The sequence below is a fragment of the Periplaneta americana genome, unplaced genomic scaffold (assembly GCF_040183065.1).
Source record: "Periplaneta americana isolate PAMFEO1 unplaced genomic scaffold, P.americana_PAMFEO1_priV1 scaffold_21, whole genome shotgun sequence".
In the NCBI taxonomy this organism is placed as follows: Eukaryota; Metazoa; Arthropoda; class Insecta; order Blattodea; family Blattidae; genus Periplaneta; species Periplaneta americana.
The window spans coordinates 151,128-169,158 of record NW_027185502.1 but is presented as its reverse complement, the minus strand read 5'-3'; the positions used below and the strand labels follow the sequence as shown (position 1 = coordinate 169,158).

General features: G+C 35.0%; 1 protein-coding gene across 6 annotated transcripts in view; it reads left to right on the top strand.

The window, feature by feature from the left end:
* Positions 1-18,031, top strand: part of LOC138693780 (uncharacterized) — a 113,140-nt gene that overhangs the window by 35,326 nt on the left and 59,783 nt on the right. For 5 of the 6 annotated variants that reach the window (XM_069817581.1, XM_069817583.1, XM_069817579.1 and 2 more), the window contains exons 4-5: positions 3,717-3,964; positions 16,760-16,914. In XM_069817581.1, coding sequence (XP_069673682.1) covers positions 3,717-3,904 — 188 coding nt within the window. In that variant the 3' untranslated portion in view covers positions 3,905-3,964; positions 16,760-16,914. The remainder of the gene's footprint in view (positions 1-3,716; positions 3,965-16,759; positions 16,915-18,031) is intronic. The other variant, XM_069817582.1, reaches the window with a different exon arrangement.

Genomic DNA, 18,031 nt, shown 5'->3' with positions numbered 1-18,031 from the left:
ATGGTCAGCCACTGAAGCACAGATTTTGGGGTGTTCCGAATCTATTTCTTGATTTGAATTGCACAATGGGCGGTTAGGGGACAGATATATTCCAATTCTATGCAGGTGTTTGGCCAAACAATCATGGCCTGTTGCCAATTTAAATGCAGCTACAGATGATTTGCGTGGTAAATCGGGAATTAACTGTGGATTATGATGCAGAGAGTTTCATTTTTTCCCTTGAGATTGTGTTATCAAATTTTGTTTGTTGAAGTCTAAGTGTGTAGATTTAATAAATCTTTTCACAGAATATCACGTAGATTTAGTGACAGGTCTGTAAGTAGCAGTGCTGCCGTTCTCTGCTAAAGCATCCACATTCTCATTTCCCAGGATTCCACAATGGGATGGTATCCATTGGAATACAATTCTTTTTGGAATATGTATGATAAGACTTCTTGTGTTCTACACATTAGAAATTGAAAACAACAAATCCATAAATTTTCTAGACATCACAATAACAAAAATAGACAACAAACACACATTCAAAGTATACAGAAAACCCACAACAACAACACACGTACACAACACATCCAACCACCCCACACAACACAAACAAGCTGCATTCCGAACAATGGTACACAGACTACACAACATACCAATGAACCAACAGGATTACAACGAAGAACTAAACACAATCAAATACATAGCACAAGAAAATGGATACAACCCCAACATAATAGACAACATAATACGTAAGACAAAACAAAACCACAAAAAACAGAAGAATACAACACAAACACAAGAACACAAAAAATACATCACACTAATATACGAAAACAAAAACACACATAAAATTGCAACCTCATTCAAGAAATTAAATTACAACATCGCATACAGAACAAATAACACTCTACAAAAACATCTCAACACACAAACAACACAAACAAACAAATACAACCACACAGGCGTATACAAACTCAAATGTAACACCTGCAACAACTTCTACATAGGACAGACAGGCAGATCATTTCAAACACGTTACAAAGAACACATCACAGCCATAACAAAATTACAAAACACTTTCACATATGCAGAACACATCACAAATGCCAACCACACCTACAGAGACATCAACACAGACATAGAAATACTGCACATCCAACCAAAAAGCCAGAAACTCAACACACTAGAACAATATGAAATATACAGACACACGAAAACACACCCCAACGATATTCTCAACACACAACTCAATTTCAAAACACATACACTCTTTGACTCTACACTACGAACGCACCCTCACAGGAAACAAGAGGCACCAGGACCAACAACGACCAGTTCTGAAGATGATCCAAAATAGGTCGAAACATGTTAACAAGGTACATTAAAATTTAACACAAGAAAGTCTTATCATACATATTCCGAAGTGATACAGTGTTAAAAGTTGTGTAATCAAGATGTACAATTCTTTTATTGAGTGTTATTAATTGAGAGAGCATTTTAGTTATTTCTGCTGTTTGAGATGAAGGTGTGTGTTTAGAGACTATTGTTAGAATAGCTGCTTTGGAATCCGACAATATAACTGCATTCTTAAATTTATTCATGTTGTTGTTGTTTTCTAATGCAAGGCGTTTGACAATAAAGTCATTTGACCTCTTGCACTCTAATATTTTTCAAAGATATTATCATGACCAGCCAATGAAGCACAGATTTTGAGGTGTTCCGAATCCATTTCTTGGTTTGAGTTGCACAATGGGCAGTTAAGGGACTGATATATTCCAATTCTATGCAGGTGTTTAGCCAAACAATCATGGCTTGTTGCCAATCTAAATGCAGCTACAGACGATTTTCGTGGTAAATCAGGAATTAACTGTGGATTTTGATGCAGAGAGTTCCATTTTTTCCCTTGGGATTGTGTTATCAAATTTTGTTTGTTGAAGTCTAAGTATGTAGATTTAATAAATCTCTTCACAGAGTAATACATAGATTTAGTAACAGGTCTGTAAGTAGCAGTGCTGCCCTTCTTTGCTAAAGCATCCACATTCTCGTTTCCCAGGATTCCACAATGGGATGGTATCCATTGGAATACAATTCTTATATTGAGTGATATTAATTGAGAGAGCATTTTAGTTATTTCTGCTGTTTGAGATGAAGGTGTGTGTTTAGAGACTATTGATAGAATAGCTGCTTTGGAGTCTGACAATATAACTGCATTCCTAAATTTATTGATGTGGCAAAGAAGATTCCTGAGACATTCACTTATTGCAATGATTTCACCATCAAAACATGTTGTTCCATATCCAAGTGATCTATAAAGTGAGAAGAGACAGCACGTAACACCTGCACCGGCACCTTGTTCTCTGGAGATCAAGGATCCGTCGGTGTATAAAAGAAGCCAGTTTTGTGGAGGGTACCTAATATTAATTGTCTCTAAAGACAATTGTTTCAGTATTTCAGTGTTTACTTCTGATTTCAGTATTTCTTCTGTTAAATTTAGATTATATTCTATATTTAATAGAGATGTGGCATAGAAGATTTCTGAGACTTTCACTTATTGCAATGATTTCTCCATCAAAACTTGTTGTTCCATATTCAAGAGATCTATAAAGTGAGAAGAGAAAGCACGTAACACCTGCACCTGCACCTTGTAATTTTTCTTTTAAATTCAGGATGTTGATTTTCTGTTTTAATTCTTGAACCATGGATATGAAACTTCTTTGGGTTTTTAATCTACAGAGAGGAATGTATGAATGCCAATTGTTTCCTGGTAATCTGATAAGTTTTTTTATTTTGAATCAGTGCTTTTTCTTCTATTGTCATTTTAATGCTGTTAAATTTAGTGAAGTATCTTATAGAATCTGTTGGAGTTGTTTTGATTCCACCACTAATGAGCTTGAGAGCTTGGTTTTGAACACGTACTATTTCGTTTATGAAAGGTGAAGTAATTAAAATTTCTCCGCAGTATGTCAGCACTGGCTGTACAAACATTTTGTATGTAGTGTTCAAAATATTTCTAGAGCATCTCCATTTCTTTCCTACTAGTCTTTTCTGAAGGGAGAATCTTTTACGAGCTTTTTCAGAAATATATTTAAATGGTTGCTCCATGTTAACTTACTGTCGAAATAGACTGGAACAGTATAAAACAGATTGCAATGAAAAGGAAGGAAAAAAAAATTGAAATTATTTAAGTATGGTAGAATGGTAGTAAAAATCATCAATAATATTGAATTTGGAGAAGAAATATGTGTAATCATATTTTATTATACTCAGTTGTATAGCTTAGACAGCGGCAATTAACTCTAGAAACACGATTTGACTTTTGTTCCAAGGACAAAATGAAATGTCAAAAATGACTTTAAAGATCTACATACCATTTTATTTGTCATTTTGACTATAAAATTATAGTCTTCATTTGTTCTGAGACATTCCCTAGTCCTGTCAGAAAATTTTCATCTAGAAATTAGAGTATTTTTCATATATTAATAGTTCTGCCAACACAAAATTGTGGACAGGTTGAGGTTATCAACCTGGCCGTCTTCGGAGTGGTATTTATTTATTATTCTATACTTTATTCATTTCTCTTCCTTTATTAGTTTGCATATTTTATGTTTATAATTCTTTAGGTAGACTATACGTATTATATGTAATGTAGAAACAAAACTGTACAAATAACCAAAATGTTTAACTCAGGGAAAGTCAAAACAACACTCATATTTGATAAATCTTTGCTCTTCCAGTAGCTAAACTCCAGCCGTCTACAGCAACAACACTTCCTCCTACTGCTGTGGCAAGTGCGGATTCAAATTTGACAGTGGAAGGCACGACTCCTCGACAAAATCCTAAAGGAGATGACCTTGCAACTGTGACGTATACGTTATGGGTTGGAACAAACGTGACAGAATTTCACCATCAGTGTGACAGCTGAGAAGTATTCGACTTTTTATCACATAATGCAAATAGCTGCAGAACAAGATTCCCACTATGTGTGAGTATCATTTGTTACCACTACTGAAACATAGATACCCACATTCTGATGCCTCCAGATGTGGACTGTATAGACCCTCCTGAATTCCGATATTCTCAAACACATTAATTTTGATAATCATTCACTTCATTTAAATACCGAAGTACCTAGGGGGGACCAAATTCACATCGATAAAAAAGATGGCACAAAGGTTCGAAATCAATCAAATCAATCAAACTCCTGTATCTCCTCATGAGGAGCACAGGGCATTCACAAAGTGCCTCCATCGGACCCTCTTTGTAGCCAACTTCTTCACTTCACTCCATGTTTTCCCCTCCCTAGCAATTTCCTCCAAAGCTGTTCTCTTCCATGTATTTTTTGGCCTTCCTCTTGTTCTACTACCCTGGGGGTTCCAATGCAAAGCCATTCTTTCTACTGCTCCTTTTTCTTTCCTGATTGTGTGCCCTATCCAATTCCACTTTCGTCTTTTGATTTCTATTGTGATTTCTTTCTGATTTGTTATCTTCCATAGTTCTGAGTTTGTGATTATATCTGACCATCTAATTTTTAAGATTCTTTGTAAACATCTATTAACAAATGTTTGCAGTTTTTTTTCTATAATTTTACTTGTTTGTCATGTCTCACAGCCATATAATAAGGCTGATTTCACATTACTGTTAAAGATTTTAATTTTTGTAAATCGAGATATAATATAAGATTTCCATATTGGGTACAACTGGACAATTGCACTATTTGCATTTTTTATTCGGTTCTTTACATCCTCAAAGGCTCCACAATCCTTGTCAATTATACTACCCAAATATTTAAATTCTTGAACAGTATCAATGTTATTATTATTTATTATAAATTTATCTGTCTTTTTTACTATTTAACTTCAAAGGTTCGGAAAGGAGGACATTATTTGAAAAAAAGAGGACAGAAAATATGTATTTAGACTTACACTTATTATACCGGTACTTATTATGTCAGTATCTATTTTATTACAAAATATTTACAGTACAGATTTAGGCTTATATCATACTTAGAAGTATATTAATATCTATTTCATTACAACATAATTATGAAAAAAATTAATAATAATGTTTTTACAGTTAGCTACATATGAAAGTCAATGGAACTATAATTGAATAGCTTATTTTGGAAACATAACATGTGACATTTTCGCATATCGGTATGTTACTTTTTTAACCAGAGTGCTCTAAGATACTTATGACAAAACTTGATAATATAAAATGATTTTACAGTTAGCTACATATGAAAACAACGAGCATAACAAATAGGAGCAAAGAGTGTTATGATCATTGGCAAAGAGTATATTCTGTCGTTGCTGCTGCCACCTACAGGCAAATTACTTGAGAAAAGGGTCAAATCAGATACTTTCAAAATATCAGGCATACAAGTTACGAAAAGGAGGACATTTCTCGATTTTTTTTTAAATCCGCCTGGACCCTGGACAAAGGCCTAAAAAGGAGAGTATGTCCGGACAAAAGAGGGCGTCTGGTCACTCTAGAAGTACCTACTTATTAAAACCTTTTTTATTAAAAGAGTTGTATTCCAAGTAGAATGTTGAGATACAGCACAGTTGCAATTATTCAAGCCAGCCCAATTCTTTAATTTTTTTTTTTGCTTAACTCATTTCCCGAATAAAAAAAACAATCTCAGAGTGATGTACTAATTGAGTAACGAAAATTAACTCTGGCGATATGTATTAAAAAATGTGTAATGTTTTCAGTTTAATTTCAATTTTAATTTACTTTAGTGTTTGTCAGACTGTGAACAAGCACACACTAACGTGAATGTTGAAAGAAAACGAAAAAAAGATCGTGGATTTAATAGAAGATTAAGTTCAGAAATTGTGAAAATTAAATGATGAGATACCTACTAAAGATAAAAATTGACGTTGAGTTCGAAATGGAAAGTATCATCATCAGTTCTTACTGTGGATTTGTGGTTGTTGTATCTAAGCCTACATTCTTTCCTTGTCCAGTATTTGTAGTTTATTACTGCTCTTAGGAATGGTACTTCTGTCAATTCAGTCTTTCATAATCGAGTCTTTTTCTAAATTCAGTTTTCGAAACCATAAAGCTCGAATGACCAATAAGGAAAATATAGACGTTGTGTAGAGGACTGATCAACCCCTCACTTTAACCCTACAGTAGTTGCTGTAAGTTACTGCCACATAGTAGTCGCTGTGGACTGGCACTCCACAAGCAAATAAAAGAGTTTAAATTTATTTACAGTCATAAAGAAATTATGGACAAATATTTTTGTGGAAAAAATATATCTTAAAAAAAAAATGATGTGCGAAATCATTCAATCATTAGAGTCTTAACTATGTGGACGTGAGAGACAAGACGCTTTGTAAGATATTGCTCGCACCCATGTAGCTAAAATATTTTTACATGCTGCTCGAGTTTCATCTTTGTCGCAGCAACACATGGGAATCATAATATAAATATGTATGTAATGTATTGTATTGTATAAGATTAGATTAGCCAATAGAATTACAAGCATACCTACTAACTTATACAGATTAGCTAGAACTAATTGTGACAGTAGTACCTGCTGCAGTTTTAACTGACATTACAGGCCGCTGCGGACTCTTTACTTTATTTAGCTAGCTAGTAGGCAACGTGAATACAAATTAAAATTATAAAACAAAAATGTTTCTAGCCACTACCGTAACAGCCAGGCTCGTGTACGATGTGGTCTTAGCCAATAATAGAACATAAAATTTACAAAGACAGTTAATGGAATACGGAACTACGTGTTGGGATCCCTATAGAATATATCAGATAAATTCCTTAGAAAGAATCCAGTATAGGGCAGCTAAATTTGTTAAAGGTAAAAGAGAAGATGGAAACGATACGATAAAAGAACTTAAATGGGAAACTTTGGAAAACAGACGTAGGAAAACTAGAATAACATCATTGTATAGAGCACATCTAGGTCAGAAAGCATGGGTAGACATAACGGCTTGGTTAGAAAAGCCAACGTACTATGGTAGGAACGATCATGATTTTAAAATCAAATGTAGGAAACAGAAAACGGATGTAGGTAAATTCTCATTTTTAAATAGAACTATAAATGATTGGAATGACCTACCTGCAGCGATCTTTGAGGGCTGTCCTTCCTTAAGGAGATTCAAGAATAATTTAAAAAGTTGTGTCTAAAGTGAAAATTAAAATTAAGGTGACATTCAACATTTAATTTTTTTAAGGTGACATGTATTTATCTAGCCTGACGAGCTTACTTCCTTGGTTTGAATTGTAAATTATTTAAAAATAGCTTTTAAGAGGGCCTTAGACTAGAAATGTTTAGTTTAAATGTAGTTCTGTTTATAAGTATGCATAAGGATGTAATTATTTGACTTATTTGAACTGTTGTATCAGTGAAGCGAGGTGAGTCAGTGAAGTTATGGTTTTATAGTGCAGTGAACAGTTCCGATCAGTGATAATTTATAGCGTCAATGAAATGTGTTCTATAGTGTCAGTGAAATGTGTTACAGAGTGTCAGTGAAATGTGTGCTAAAGTGTCAGTGAAATGCGTCATAGTGCCACTACAGGGAATGAGATGAGAGTAAAGTGAAAGACTATTGAAACTTATGTAGGACCTATACATAATTATGTAGGTTGTATTGTAAAATTAGGTATTTTATTTTATGTTTTATTATTATTGTGTTAAATTGTATTTTGTATTCTTATTGTATTGTGTATAAAATTGTATATGTGTTGTAAAATTGTATTGTGTATTGTAAATTTTATTGTGTATTGCTTATCATTTTATTGTGTATTGTTAATATTGTATATACCACTGCCACCTGGTGCTTGCCCACTTGCAGTGTAAATAAATACATACATACTAAATACAGTAGGCCTAATCAACTTGATTCAAACAAGTGCAAAAAAAAAAAGAAGAAGAAGAAGAAGAAGAAGAAAGGAAAAAAGAGAAAAAAACACATTTAATATAAATTGCCAATCGGACAGAAGCCAGTGGTATTCAATAAAAACATGAATATTGTCGACAGAAATGAAAAGATAAAAATACATACATTTGTTAATATTGTATATCATGAATAATTTTATGAATTTCTTTTTTAAAAGGTTCAGTTTTAAAATATTTCAAATTTGGAAAATGGTTTGTAATTTTATTATAAAGTCTTGGGACCGAAACTAGCACCATGTTTAAGTGCTGTACTTGTATGACATTTAGGCTCAATTAATGGGAAAGTAGACTTTTGTCGTCGAGTATGATATTCATGTCTATTAGATTTATGTTTTATTAGATTTCTGTGATAGTAAGTTAGTAAACTATATTTATACATTTCTACAATAGTTCATTGTTACTCAACTGTTAAGAACTGATAAGCAAATGCGAGTTCAGAGCTTAAAATTTGTGGCAATAATGAGAAGTCTTTTGTTGAAAGCTATGAAAATTGGGAAGAAACTGGGATGACAGGTACGCGGGAAAACCATATGAATAATTCTCAGTGGAGTGATAATCTGTATGCAACCACTGGGGGGGGGGGGGGGGGAAACATGTTGAAGACCGTAAATAGAAAGTGAGAAAAGTTGTTGTTGTTGTTGTTTTCTAATGCCAGGCAAGTAGAGTTAGCAATTCGGAAGCATAATTTCAACTTTGGTCCCTTTAGGTCACATACTTTGGCGAGAAATAACAATATAATAATATGATCACTTGGAGCTGTACTTATGAATTGTATTTTATTTTAAGGGTTACAAGATGGATGACACACATTTATGTCATTCAGCTGGCTTGCCTGAACCGCTGTTAAATTTGTCGTAGTTCATAGAACCAGTTGTTAATTTTTTTAAGTGAAAATGTAAGCTTCTTTACAGAAAGGAAGAACATTAATTCAACAAGAAATTTCCCAGTTTTTAATATTGCAGTAAAGATAATGCAAAAATAAACGACAATACAGCTCCAAGTGATCATATTATTATATTGTTATTTCTCGCCAACGTATGAAGGCAATCAGAACAGGAATATGATAATTATGCCTGCAACCTTGAAACCCGACAGTCCAGTACCCCTTCCGCTTCAATGCTAATAGCGCATGTAGAACAATGAAATGTAGTGTTCAAAAACATAATTTAGCGAAATTCGGAGAAAACAACTTTGCTTATGTACGCAGATGATATGAATCTTATATAGCCACATAAACAAGATCTTTAAAAAACCTTGAATGCTTTGACAGACAAAAATAATTTATGCATTAATGAAAGAAAGACAGTCCAGATGGTCTTTAGAAAAGGAGACCGACTTGCAAAAGAGAACTCAATAATGCGCTAGTGTCAACAACTTGAGATTGTCAACTCCTTCAAGTACTTAGGGATCACCCTGCAACCAACAACAACGTCATGCTGCATTCATATACAGGATAGAACTGCAGTTGCAACAGAAGCTATATTCGAAATAAAGACTATCACATGCTTTCATTGGACACTGCTACTGTACTTTTCTATTTCAAAATTGTCTTTATACTGATAATCAGTTACGGACTAGAATTAATTAGTATAACTAAGTCTCAAAGGCCTAATCACTATTCAGCAAGTGAAACCTTGGTTTCTCGAAATGTAGGCTACACTTTCCCGGCGATTTACGAACTGGCCAAGGAAACTTTTCTCCTTGAAGACCTCAGGATGCGACTCTCACCACCCTCTACCTTCAACTCATCAGACCATCTACTAGAAAGTCACCTGTAAAGAGAAGAGATATGGCCAGACTTCTACTGCATGGGTGATATGATGGATAGAGAATGGACACAACCAAATTAAGATCTACGACACATGCTTACAAGCTTGGCAGTTCATGGTTACCACCACAAAATATAAAAGACAACCTGTTATTATACACCTGATGATGACTGTGTGTTCTTTATGAGTCATTCCACGTCAAATCGCACAGCAATAAAACACGACCTTCTCGGAAATGGTCGAATTTTTTTTCATGAATTCCAGACATCAAATAAGGAGACCCGTATTTTTTTATTTTCACAATTATTAATTATTTGTGTAGTTATGAATATTTGAAGTTACGCAAATTATGCGCACACTGTTACATAAACTCGCTTGGAACTTTGTGTCTACATATAATTGAGATTTGCGGTTTGGCGCATTTGAAAGACGCAATACAACACTTTTTATTATTTTAGGCCTATCACAAATAAATTAAAAATTTGGCCTATTTTTTTAATCATTTCGTTTTCAAAGCAAAATTATTATATTAAATAGCCAAGTTAAAAATCTGAAAATAATATAGACTTGTTCGCTGATGTATTATCTGTAAACTACTGCATTTATAAATATGGGATCGGCACCCATACATTTGTAACAATTTATTTTCCGGAGGCCGCTCGCGATGCCCAGCTAATGAACTGCTTGCAGCCATAGGCTAGAAGGCTGCCCGTGGAAATTTCCCGTTGCATCTGATGTCACCATACTAATCATCAAATGATTAATACCTTAAGGAACAGTAAATATCTTACCTAAAATTATTTTTGCAGTGTAGGCTTTCACGGCCGGAGTCTATATGTAGATTCATTTTCTGGGCTGAGAGGCCGTGGTCTATTAGTTGGTTTTATACCAGACGTTTCGTCTGCAACTGCGGCAGACATCTTCAGTGGAGTGGTATCCGAGGTCGCAAGACTCTTCTCGGCGTACCTGAGGCAACTGATCCTGTGTCTGGTTGTGCGGGCGTATTTATAGTGCGGCTCGCGGGCCGAGGCCTGTTGTCGCTGCGGTCCGCGCCGCTTTGTTCGCTGCTCCCGTTCTGGGTTCCGTCCTTTTGTTGTAGTGGTGGCACTACAACAAAAGGACGGGAGCAGCAAACAAAGCGGCGCAGACCGCAGCGACAACAGGCCTCGGCCCGCGAGCCGCACTATAAATACGCCCGCACAACCAGACACAGGATCAGTTGCCTCAGGTACGCCGAGAAGAGTCTTGCGACCTCGGATACCACTCCACTGAAGATGTCTGCCGCAGTTGCAGACGAAACATCTGGTATAAAACCAACTAATAGACCACGGCCTCTCAGCCCATAAAATTATTTTATTATTGTCAGCTCAGGGGGAAGCCCTTCACAGTTTATACTGTAATATAGCCAAGTGTTTGATGATAGCAAGACTGGGTAAGGCAGTAAACAGATGGCATGAGAGAAAAATAATCAGTTTGGGTTTGAATTTCGCGCAGTGACGTGACTTCTATACAACATGAGTGATGGTAAAGATCGCGTAATATATAACAAGTGTTTAAATCCATTTACCTTCCTAATCACGCTTTTAAAAAGAAAAGTACACTAAGACGCGTAAGTCGCGACTTATTGATAAAGCTCAATTTAAAGGAGTCTTTGAGTGTGCAAATATGTGATTTGTTCCGTAAAAATCAATCAATTTCCGCATAGGTCAGGTGAAATTATATGTGAAGCCGGTAGTTCTTGTGATATTAATAAACATGAATCAAATGAAAGTGTAGACAGAGAAACTGATTATCCCAGTATTTCTTCTAGCAGTTCTATGGATACAGTGCTAGAAATCAGTAATATTGAGGGATTAAACAAGAGTTTGATGTCAATAGAATCCCCTATCAAGAAAAGAAAGGTACAACAAAACGATACCCCCGTGAAAATTTTCAAAAGTAAAAGGCTCCCTAGCATGTTAAGTTTTTCATGTAGAAGATGCATCATCATCCATTCAAAAGTCAGCCATATTTTATTTTTGACGGAATGCAAAGAAAGTACAGCCTGAAAATTACATAGTTATTGCAGACTTTTCTGAAAATTATTCATTTGTAATACAAGATTCAATACAAGGTGTGCATTGGAACATATGCCAAGCCACAATACAGTACAATTTTAATTTTACTTCCTACTTTATTTTATTTTATATTCTCTTATAGGCCTATTAATATTATATCTGAACTGTGACTGAACACGAGCGCTGCTCATTCAGTCTCAAATTTTGTTAATACTACTGTATCTCCTTTTTTTATATTGATTGTATTATTTTATTTCTATTTCTCTTATTTGTAATTATATTCTTTATTCTGTATATTTAAATAAATAAATCCTTTCGTAGTATATTTCAAAGGAGACACAGAAATTCGTTACAAAAGTAATGTCATCTCAGAAACTATGAAACATGACACCGATCCCTTTCACTTTTTTCAGTCCGAAGCAATCAATTTCTTAAAGCAAGAATTCAACGATATGGAAAAAGTCATCTACTTTTCCAATGGATCAAGTTCACAAAAAAAAAAAATAAAATAAAATAAAAAAAATAAAAAAATAATTGCTTACATGAAGACGATTATGGAATTAGTGCTGAATGACACTTCTTTGCAATGTCGCATGGTAAAGGTTCATGTGTTGGCATTGGAGATACTGTTAAAAGACTTGCCACGAGAGTTAGCCTATACAAGATCCTATAACAACACAAAAAAAAACTGTTTGATTAGTCACAAAAAGCATTTCTAACGTGTCATTTATATTTTGTCCGTTCAATAAGCACAAAAACCACACTGAAAATTTGCAGGCCAGATACCATAATCTAAAACCAATAACTGGTACATTAAAATTATATTCTTTCATTCCGTTGTCAAAAACTGAAGATTTACTAAAACAATTTTCTTTCAAGAAAGAAGGTAGGCGAATGAAAATTTAAAATGTGAATGAAAAGAAACATTTGAAAAGCATAATTTACAATTATTTGAAGATATCATAATAAGTAAATTAGCAGTGTTTCCTCGAGTAACTTGATCCGTACTGGGTGTAATGTTGTAACGTTCAGTCAATTATCCATTGCCGATAAACCTCTTAGCGCGCTTTAACGCTTCCCACCCACTGCTGCTGCGCCGACCGCTACACATTCTGTCATAAGTAATTAAATTTCCATTAAACTATTGGAGATTCCATTCTGATTTTTTCTGGAATTATTAAGAATACTTCAGTGCACCTAGTAGGAATTTTTTTAGATTTTTAATAGGTCTATTTCACATTGATGTATATGTTTTAAAAATTGAATTATAAAAAAATATTTGAAATAATTATATTAAAATTAGTTAGTAAATATTTAATAAAAGACAGTACTTTAAGCTTTTAAATGCATTTTTCAAAAAAAATTTAACATCAATATTGTCAGAAATATGACGCTTTAAATGTTGCATTGTGCGACATTTTTCACGAATTTTAACATGTAATATTTAAAAAACATGTGGACTTTGGAGGAAATAAAAATACACTTGTTGGTTTGTGAGACCCATAGAGTTGGTAAAAAAAATATAAACGCAATCAGAAATATGAAGGTCAAAATTTGTATAATTTTGTGCGATTTGACGTGGAATGACTCTTATGTGAATCACATTGCGACAGATGACACATAACAAAATGCAGAAATTGGTCTGTTTCTATAAAAGAATATAGCAAAGTTAAACACTCAACAATATGCATGTTAGTGCGTTCTTCTTCTTATAAAAAACATAACATAAAAAATATATAGACTTTCTACTACAAAATACAGAGTCTTTCATAAGTAACGAGTCTATTGAAAAATCAACTGTTTTGGATAATTTTTTGAAAAGATGTTCATCCTGACGAGAAAGAACCCTTCCCATGCCGTACAGTCGATTTGAAAACAAACACCCCCCTCCCCCTGCCACCAGAGGAAGCTACTTATCCTTGTGTAAAGTGCATTTGATGCCAACTTAAAATGACCTGGAGCATGGCCTTCTATATGCCAAGGATAATGGCACACAGCCATGCCTATATACATTGTTGTGATAGACTGGAATGATAGAATGGCACTCAGCTGCTTAACATTATTGCAGATGAGAAAAATTGCTGCCTGGTTTGAATTTGGAAACAGTATCGCTCAAATTAAGCATTTACTCTGTAGACGAAGTGTTTCCAGGCAGGTGGATCAGCCAAACAGGCTCAGTCTGTTGGCCTCTGCGATCACCTGATTTAACTGCCCTGGGACTTCTTTTTCTGGGGATTCATCAAGAATCTATCTTTGCGACTAAGCCACACACTGTTCCTGAATTAATGGAACGAATTGAACACACGATACAAATGGTTACGCATGACATGCTCACCGGAGTCCATGAAGAGGTGATACGTCGCTTACATTTGTGCATTCAGTGAATGGAAGATAGTTTGAAAATTGTACACCATAATTTGTCAACAATTGAAACTGGTTTTACATTTATTTGTTTTAATCAAGCTTTAAAACGCTAACCATTCTTTCATTATTTTAATAGCTCTGGCAGCAAGCGGAGAGGGTGTTTGTTTCCAAATCGACTGTACGGCACAGGGAAGGGTTTTTTCTCGTGAGGATGAACATCATTTCAAAAAATGATCCAAAATAATTAATTTTTCAATAGACTCGTTACTTATGAAAGACCCTGTACACTATTAAGTACATAAATAAGATACCGTCATCCCATAACTATAGTCCTGGAACACAACTATGGTCCATTCAAATTTTGTACTTCATAACATAGTACCTCGTTTATCTATATTTTTTTTCTATACTGTAGAAGTTTGGTGACTGTTACTGGAGATCCTCACTGCACCAATTACCTACGGCAATGAATAGGAAACGCAGCCAGCCTTTTGGGAACCTTTCCAGACGCCAATTTCTCTGGATGAGATTTTCTTTATTTGAATGTCTGAAAGCAAGACAAGGGTGAAGTACGAATCCCCTAGAATGAAGATAACACTCCACTCACGGCAAGAATCGAACTTTTGCTCACTAGATGGCAGCATATTGCAGTTCACTTAATTAGTGCAAAATTAACGTGCTAAGAAATGAAAATGGTCATTGTCTGGTGATTGAGTTAATTAACTAATATAAAGACAATTATGGATTTTTTGTAGTTTCCTGTAGGCCTAAATGGATATTTTTTAACTTCAGATACACTTTTATATAATACATATTTAGAGATACTGTAGTTTGAAGTCAAGTCACTGCAGCTATCTACAAACGGTCTATGTTACTTCTACAATGCTCTTTGAATAGTTGTATCATGTACCATAGTTGTGTTCCAGGATCATAGTTATGGGAAATGACGGTACTTAATTTTCCTGTTTTTATACTTGTCCTACAATTTTTAATTTCATTTTTATGAAATAAATTACTTTTTTCATTAAGAATATGGTATTGGCAATACTGAATCTTATGTTTGAATCTCTTTTCTCTTATTTGCAGAGAGCAATCAGTATAGTGCTGTAGTGCAATGAAACGTCAAAACATTTGATCAAGTTTTTTTTTTTTTTTTTCAGTAGTGGCGGTAGCAATAACACTGAAAAAAGTAAACTAGATGATAGAGTGGTTGAAAGTGAAAAGCTAGAGGGTTAAGTGCATGTGTAGATGCATTTTCACATGTTTCAAACAATTTGTCAATGTGGTCAGATATTCAAAGCTAATTGATGTTGCAAATATTCTATATTTCTCTTCTCTCAGCATTTGTGAGTTTTTAAATAACTCTACACCAGTGGTGGGCAAAATGAACGCAACCCACAAGACAGGATTTAAATGGCAACTACATACCGTGGGAGGGGTTGCACTCTACAGTGCAGTGACGGATTTACAGACAGTTGCACCACTACACTCCTACCTACCATATATAATTAGAATAGTCCATTCACGTGATATTTAATTAATCATTTTTCAAAGCAATTTCTTCGAAATTGGGATTTATCTGTGCATGCTATTTTCAGTTGCGCAAGCATCGCTTAAGCGGGATCTGTAGCTAGACTTTATAAATTTAATTTTAGAAATCAGCTGTTTGCACTGGTAGGTTGATGAATGCATACCGTCATTTCCCATAACTGTGGTCCTGGAACACAACTATGGTCTACGATACAACCATTCAAAGATCATTGTAGAAGTAACATAGACCGTTCGTAGATAGCTGCAGTGACTTGAATTCAAGCTACAGTACAGCAAGAATATAGATAAACGAGGTACTATGTTATGGAGTACAATATTTGAATAGTTGTATCGTGGACAGTAGTTATGTTCCAGGACCATATTTATGGGAAATGACGGTACTCATTATTTTTCAAGCAAACTGTCTAAGCAGTGGATATGTAGTACTGGACATCTTTTAAAAAATTTTAGCCCCCAGTAGCCTTCACATTCTGCTTTCAAGAAGCCATCATTCTGCAAATCCAGTACCTCTAACTGCAATTCTGGGATAACATTTTCAATTTAAACATGAAAAGGAGTGGCAAAAATATTGAAATCTTTCTCCATCCTTTGAAAACCACTGAATCTGTGTTCTTTGAACTTGTATAATAGGTGATCTATTTTAAAAATGTACAAATTTAAGTTCGCGTCCTGAATATTTGTAACTAATCCTAAATGTGAGAAATGAAAGAACTGCCTTTCTTGTAAGTGTGATATCCTCTCGATTCATATGATTCTGCGAAAGGCATTGTATCACTAATGAAGCTTCAAAGTACAGCAGTCCAGTATAATCCGCCATGTACACGTGCAGTATTTTCATGGATTGGGGGAAGGGGAAGGTAGGAGGTAAGTTTGATGCTTTGCTGAGGTCTGACGTCACTGCTGCAATGCCGCAGGAATGTCCACCATTGCCCTACACTTACTTCTGTGCAGTTTCTCTTTATTTATAGCTGCTTATTGTTACCTTACTTAACATAATTCATATTAAAATTATGAAATTTGGGTCATTAGCGAAAGAACTGTTTGTTGGAAAATTAGAACACCACCACTGATTACACATAAAATAGCTTCCTGTACAATTCTTTTTGCAGTTTTGAGGCAACAGAGTGGCCCAATGGACACTATGTACACACCATAGCAGGCTACAAGGAGGAGCCATCTTGTTATCATTATTGGCTGCTGTATCAGGTCCCCACACTGCCTGAACCAGCCAGTCCTCCTGGAAATAATTTTGTCACACCAGTCGGTAAGTTGAATTACTATTAAACTGATGCTCAGGTAGTATATCTTGCATGTATTTAAAAATGGTAGTAGGAAGACCATATCGATTTCACTTTTTAGGATTTTTAGGTTATGTTTTTGAACATTTGAGAGAAAACAAACCTGTTTCATTCATTATACAGTACATGCTCTGAGACCTGGCATGAATAAACTCTGTTCTTATAACTCCGTTCATAGACGTACATATCTTATTTTCTTTTTCACATCATTTTTGACACTTTCATCAGTGACGTGCAGTCCACCCAAGCAACCCAAGCACGGCTTGGGCAGCACTGATTGATTATAAGGATCACGATATCTACGTAAATCCATGATTAAACTTTCTGTTTATTTAATCATGAAGTCCTGAAACGTTTCTAAATACGTTTTGTTAATTGTAAGTCGTGTGATGGGGCATATACAATGCACATACTGCGTTCCCGAGCTGGCACCAGTGTGCCAGCAGTGCTAAATGCAGGTTAGCATGGAGGTTGCCATGACAACCCACATCATCATAACTTCTAGCCAATGAGGGGCGCCTCACGAGACTATAGTAGATGCATATACCCCAAGCAGCCTGTAGCCTGCCTGGGCTGGCTGTGTGCGCGAAGTCGAATGAGTGTAAAGCATACTGTTTCTCTCACGTTTGTTTGTACCGGTACTTTGTAGTTACATTGTGTACGTGTATATAAGTGCAATGAAAAGTTTTGATTATGTCTGGTGATAATAATAATTTAATTCAGCAACAAAAACTAAATACTGTAATTTAACTAAAGCAATACGTGGTCATGATGTTGCTATTGCACATATTCGTGCTTCTAACGCACTCGCTACTTTTGAAACTATGCATATTGAAACTGAGCTAAGTGACCAAACACAACAAAATATTATTCTACATAATGAAAAGGTAACACGCAATAGAGACATTCTGAAAAGGCTTATAAACGCCATTTATTTACTTGCAAAACTGGAACTTTCATTTAGAGGAAACAGTAAGTCGAAAATGCCCAACCACGGTAATTATTTAGAACTTTTGGACTACACCGCCCAGTACGACCCTCTTCTAAAAAATCACTTGGAGACATCTACAGTATTCAAAGGTG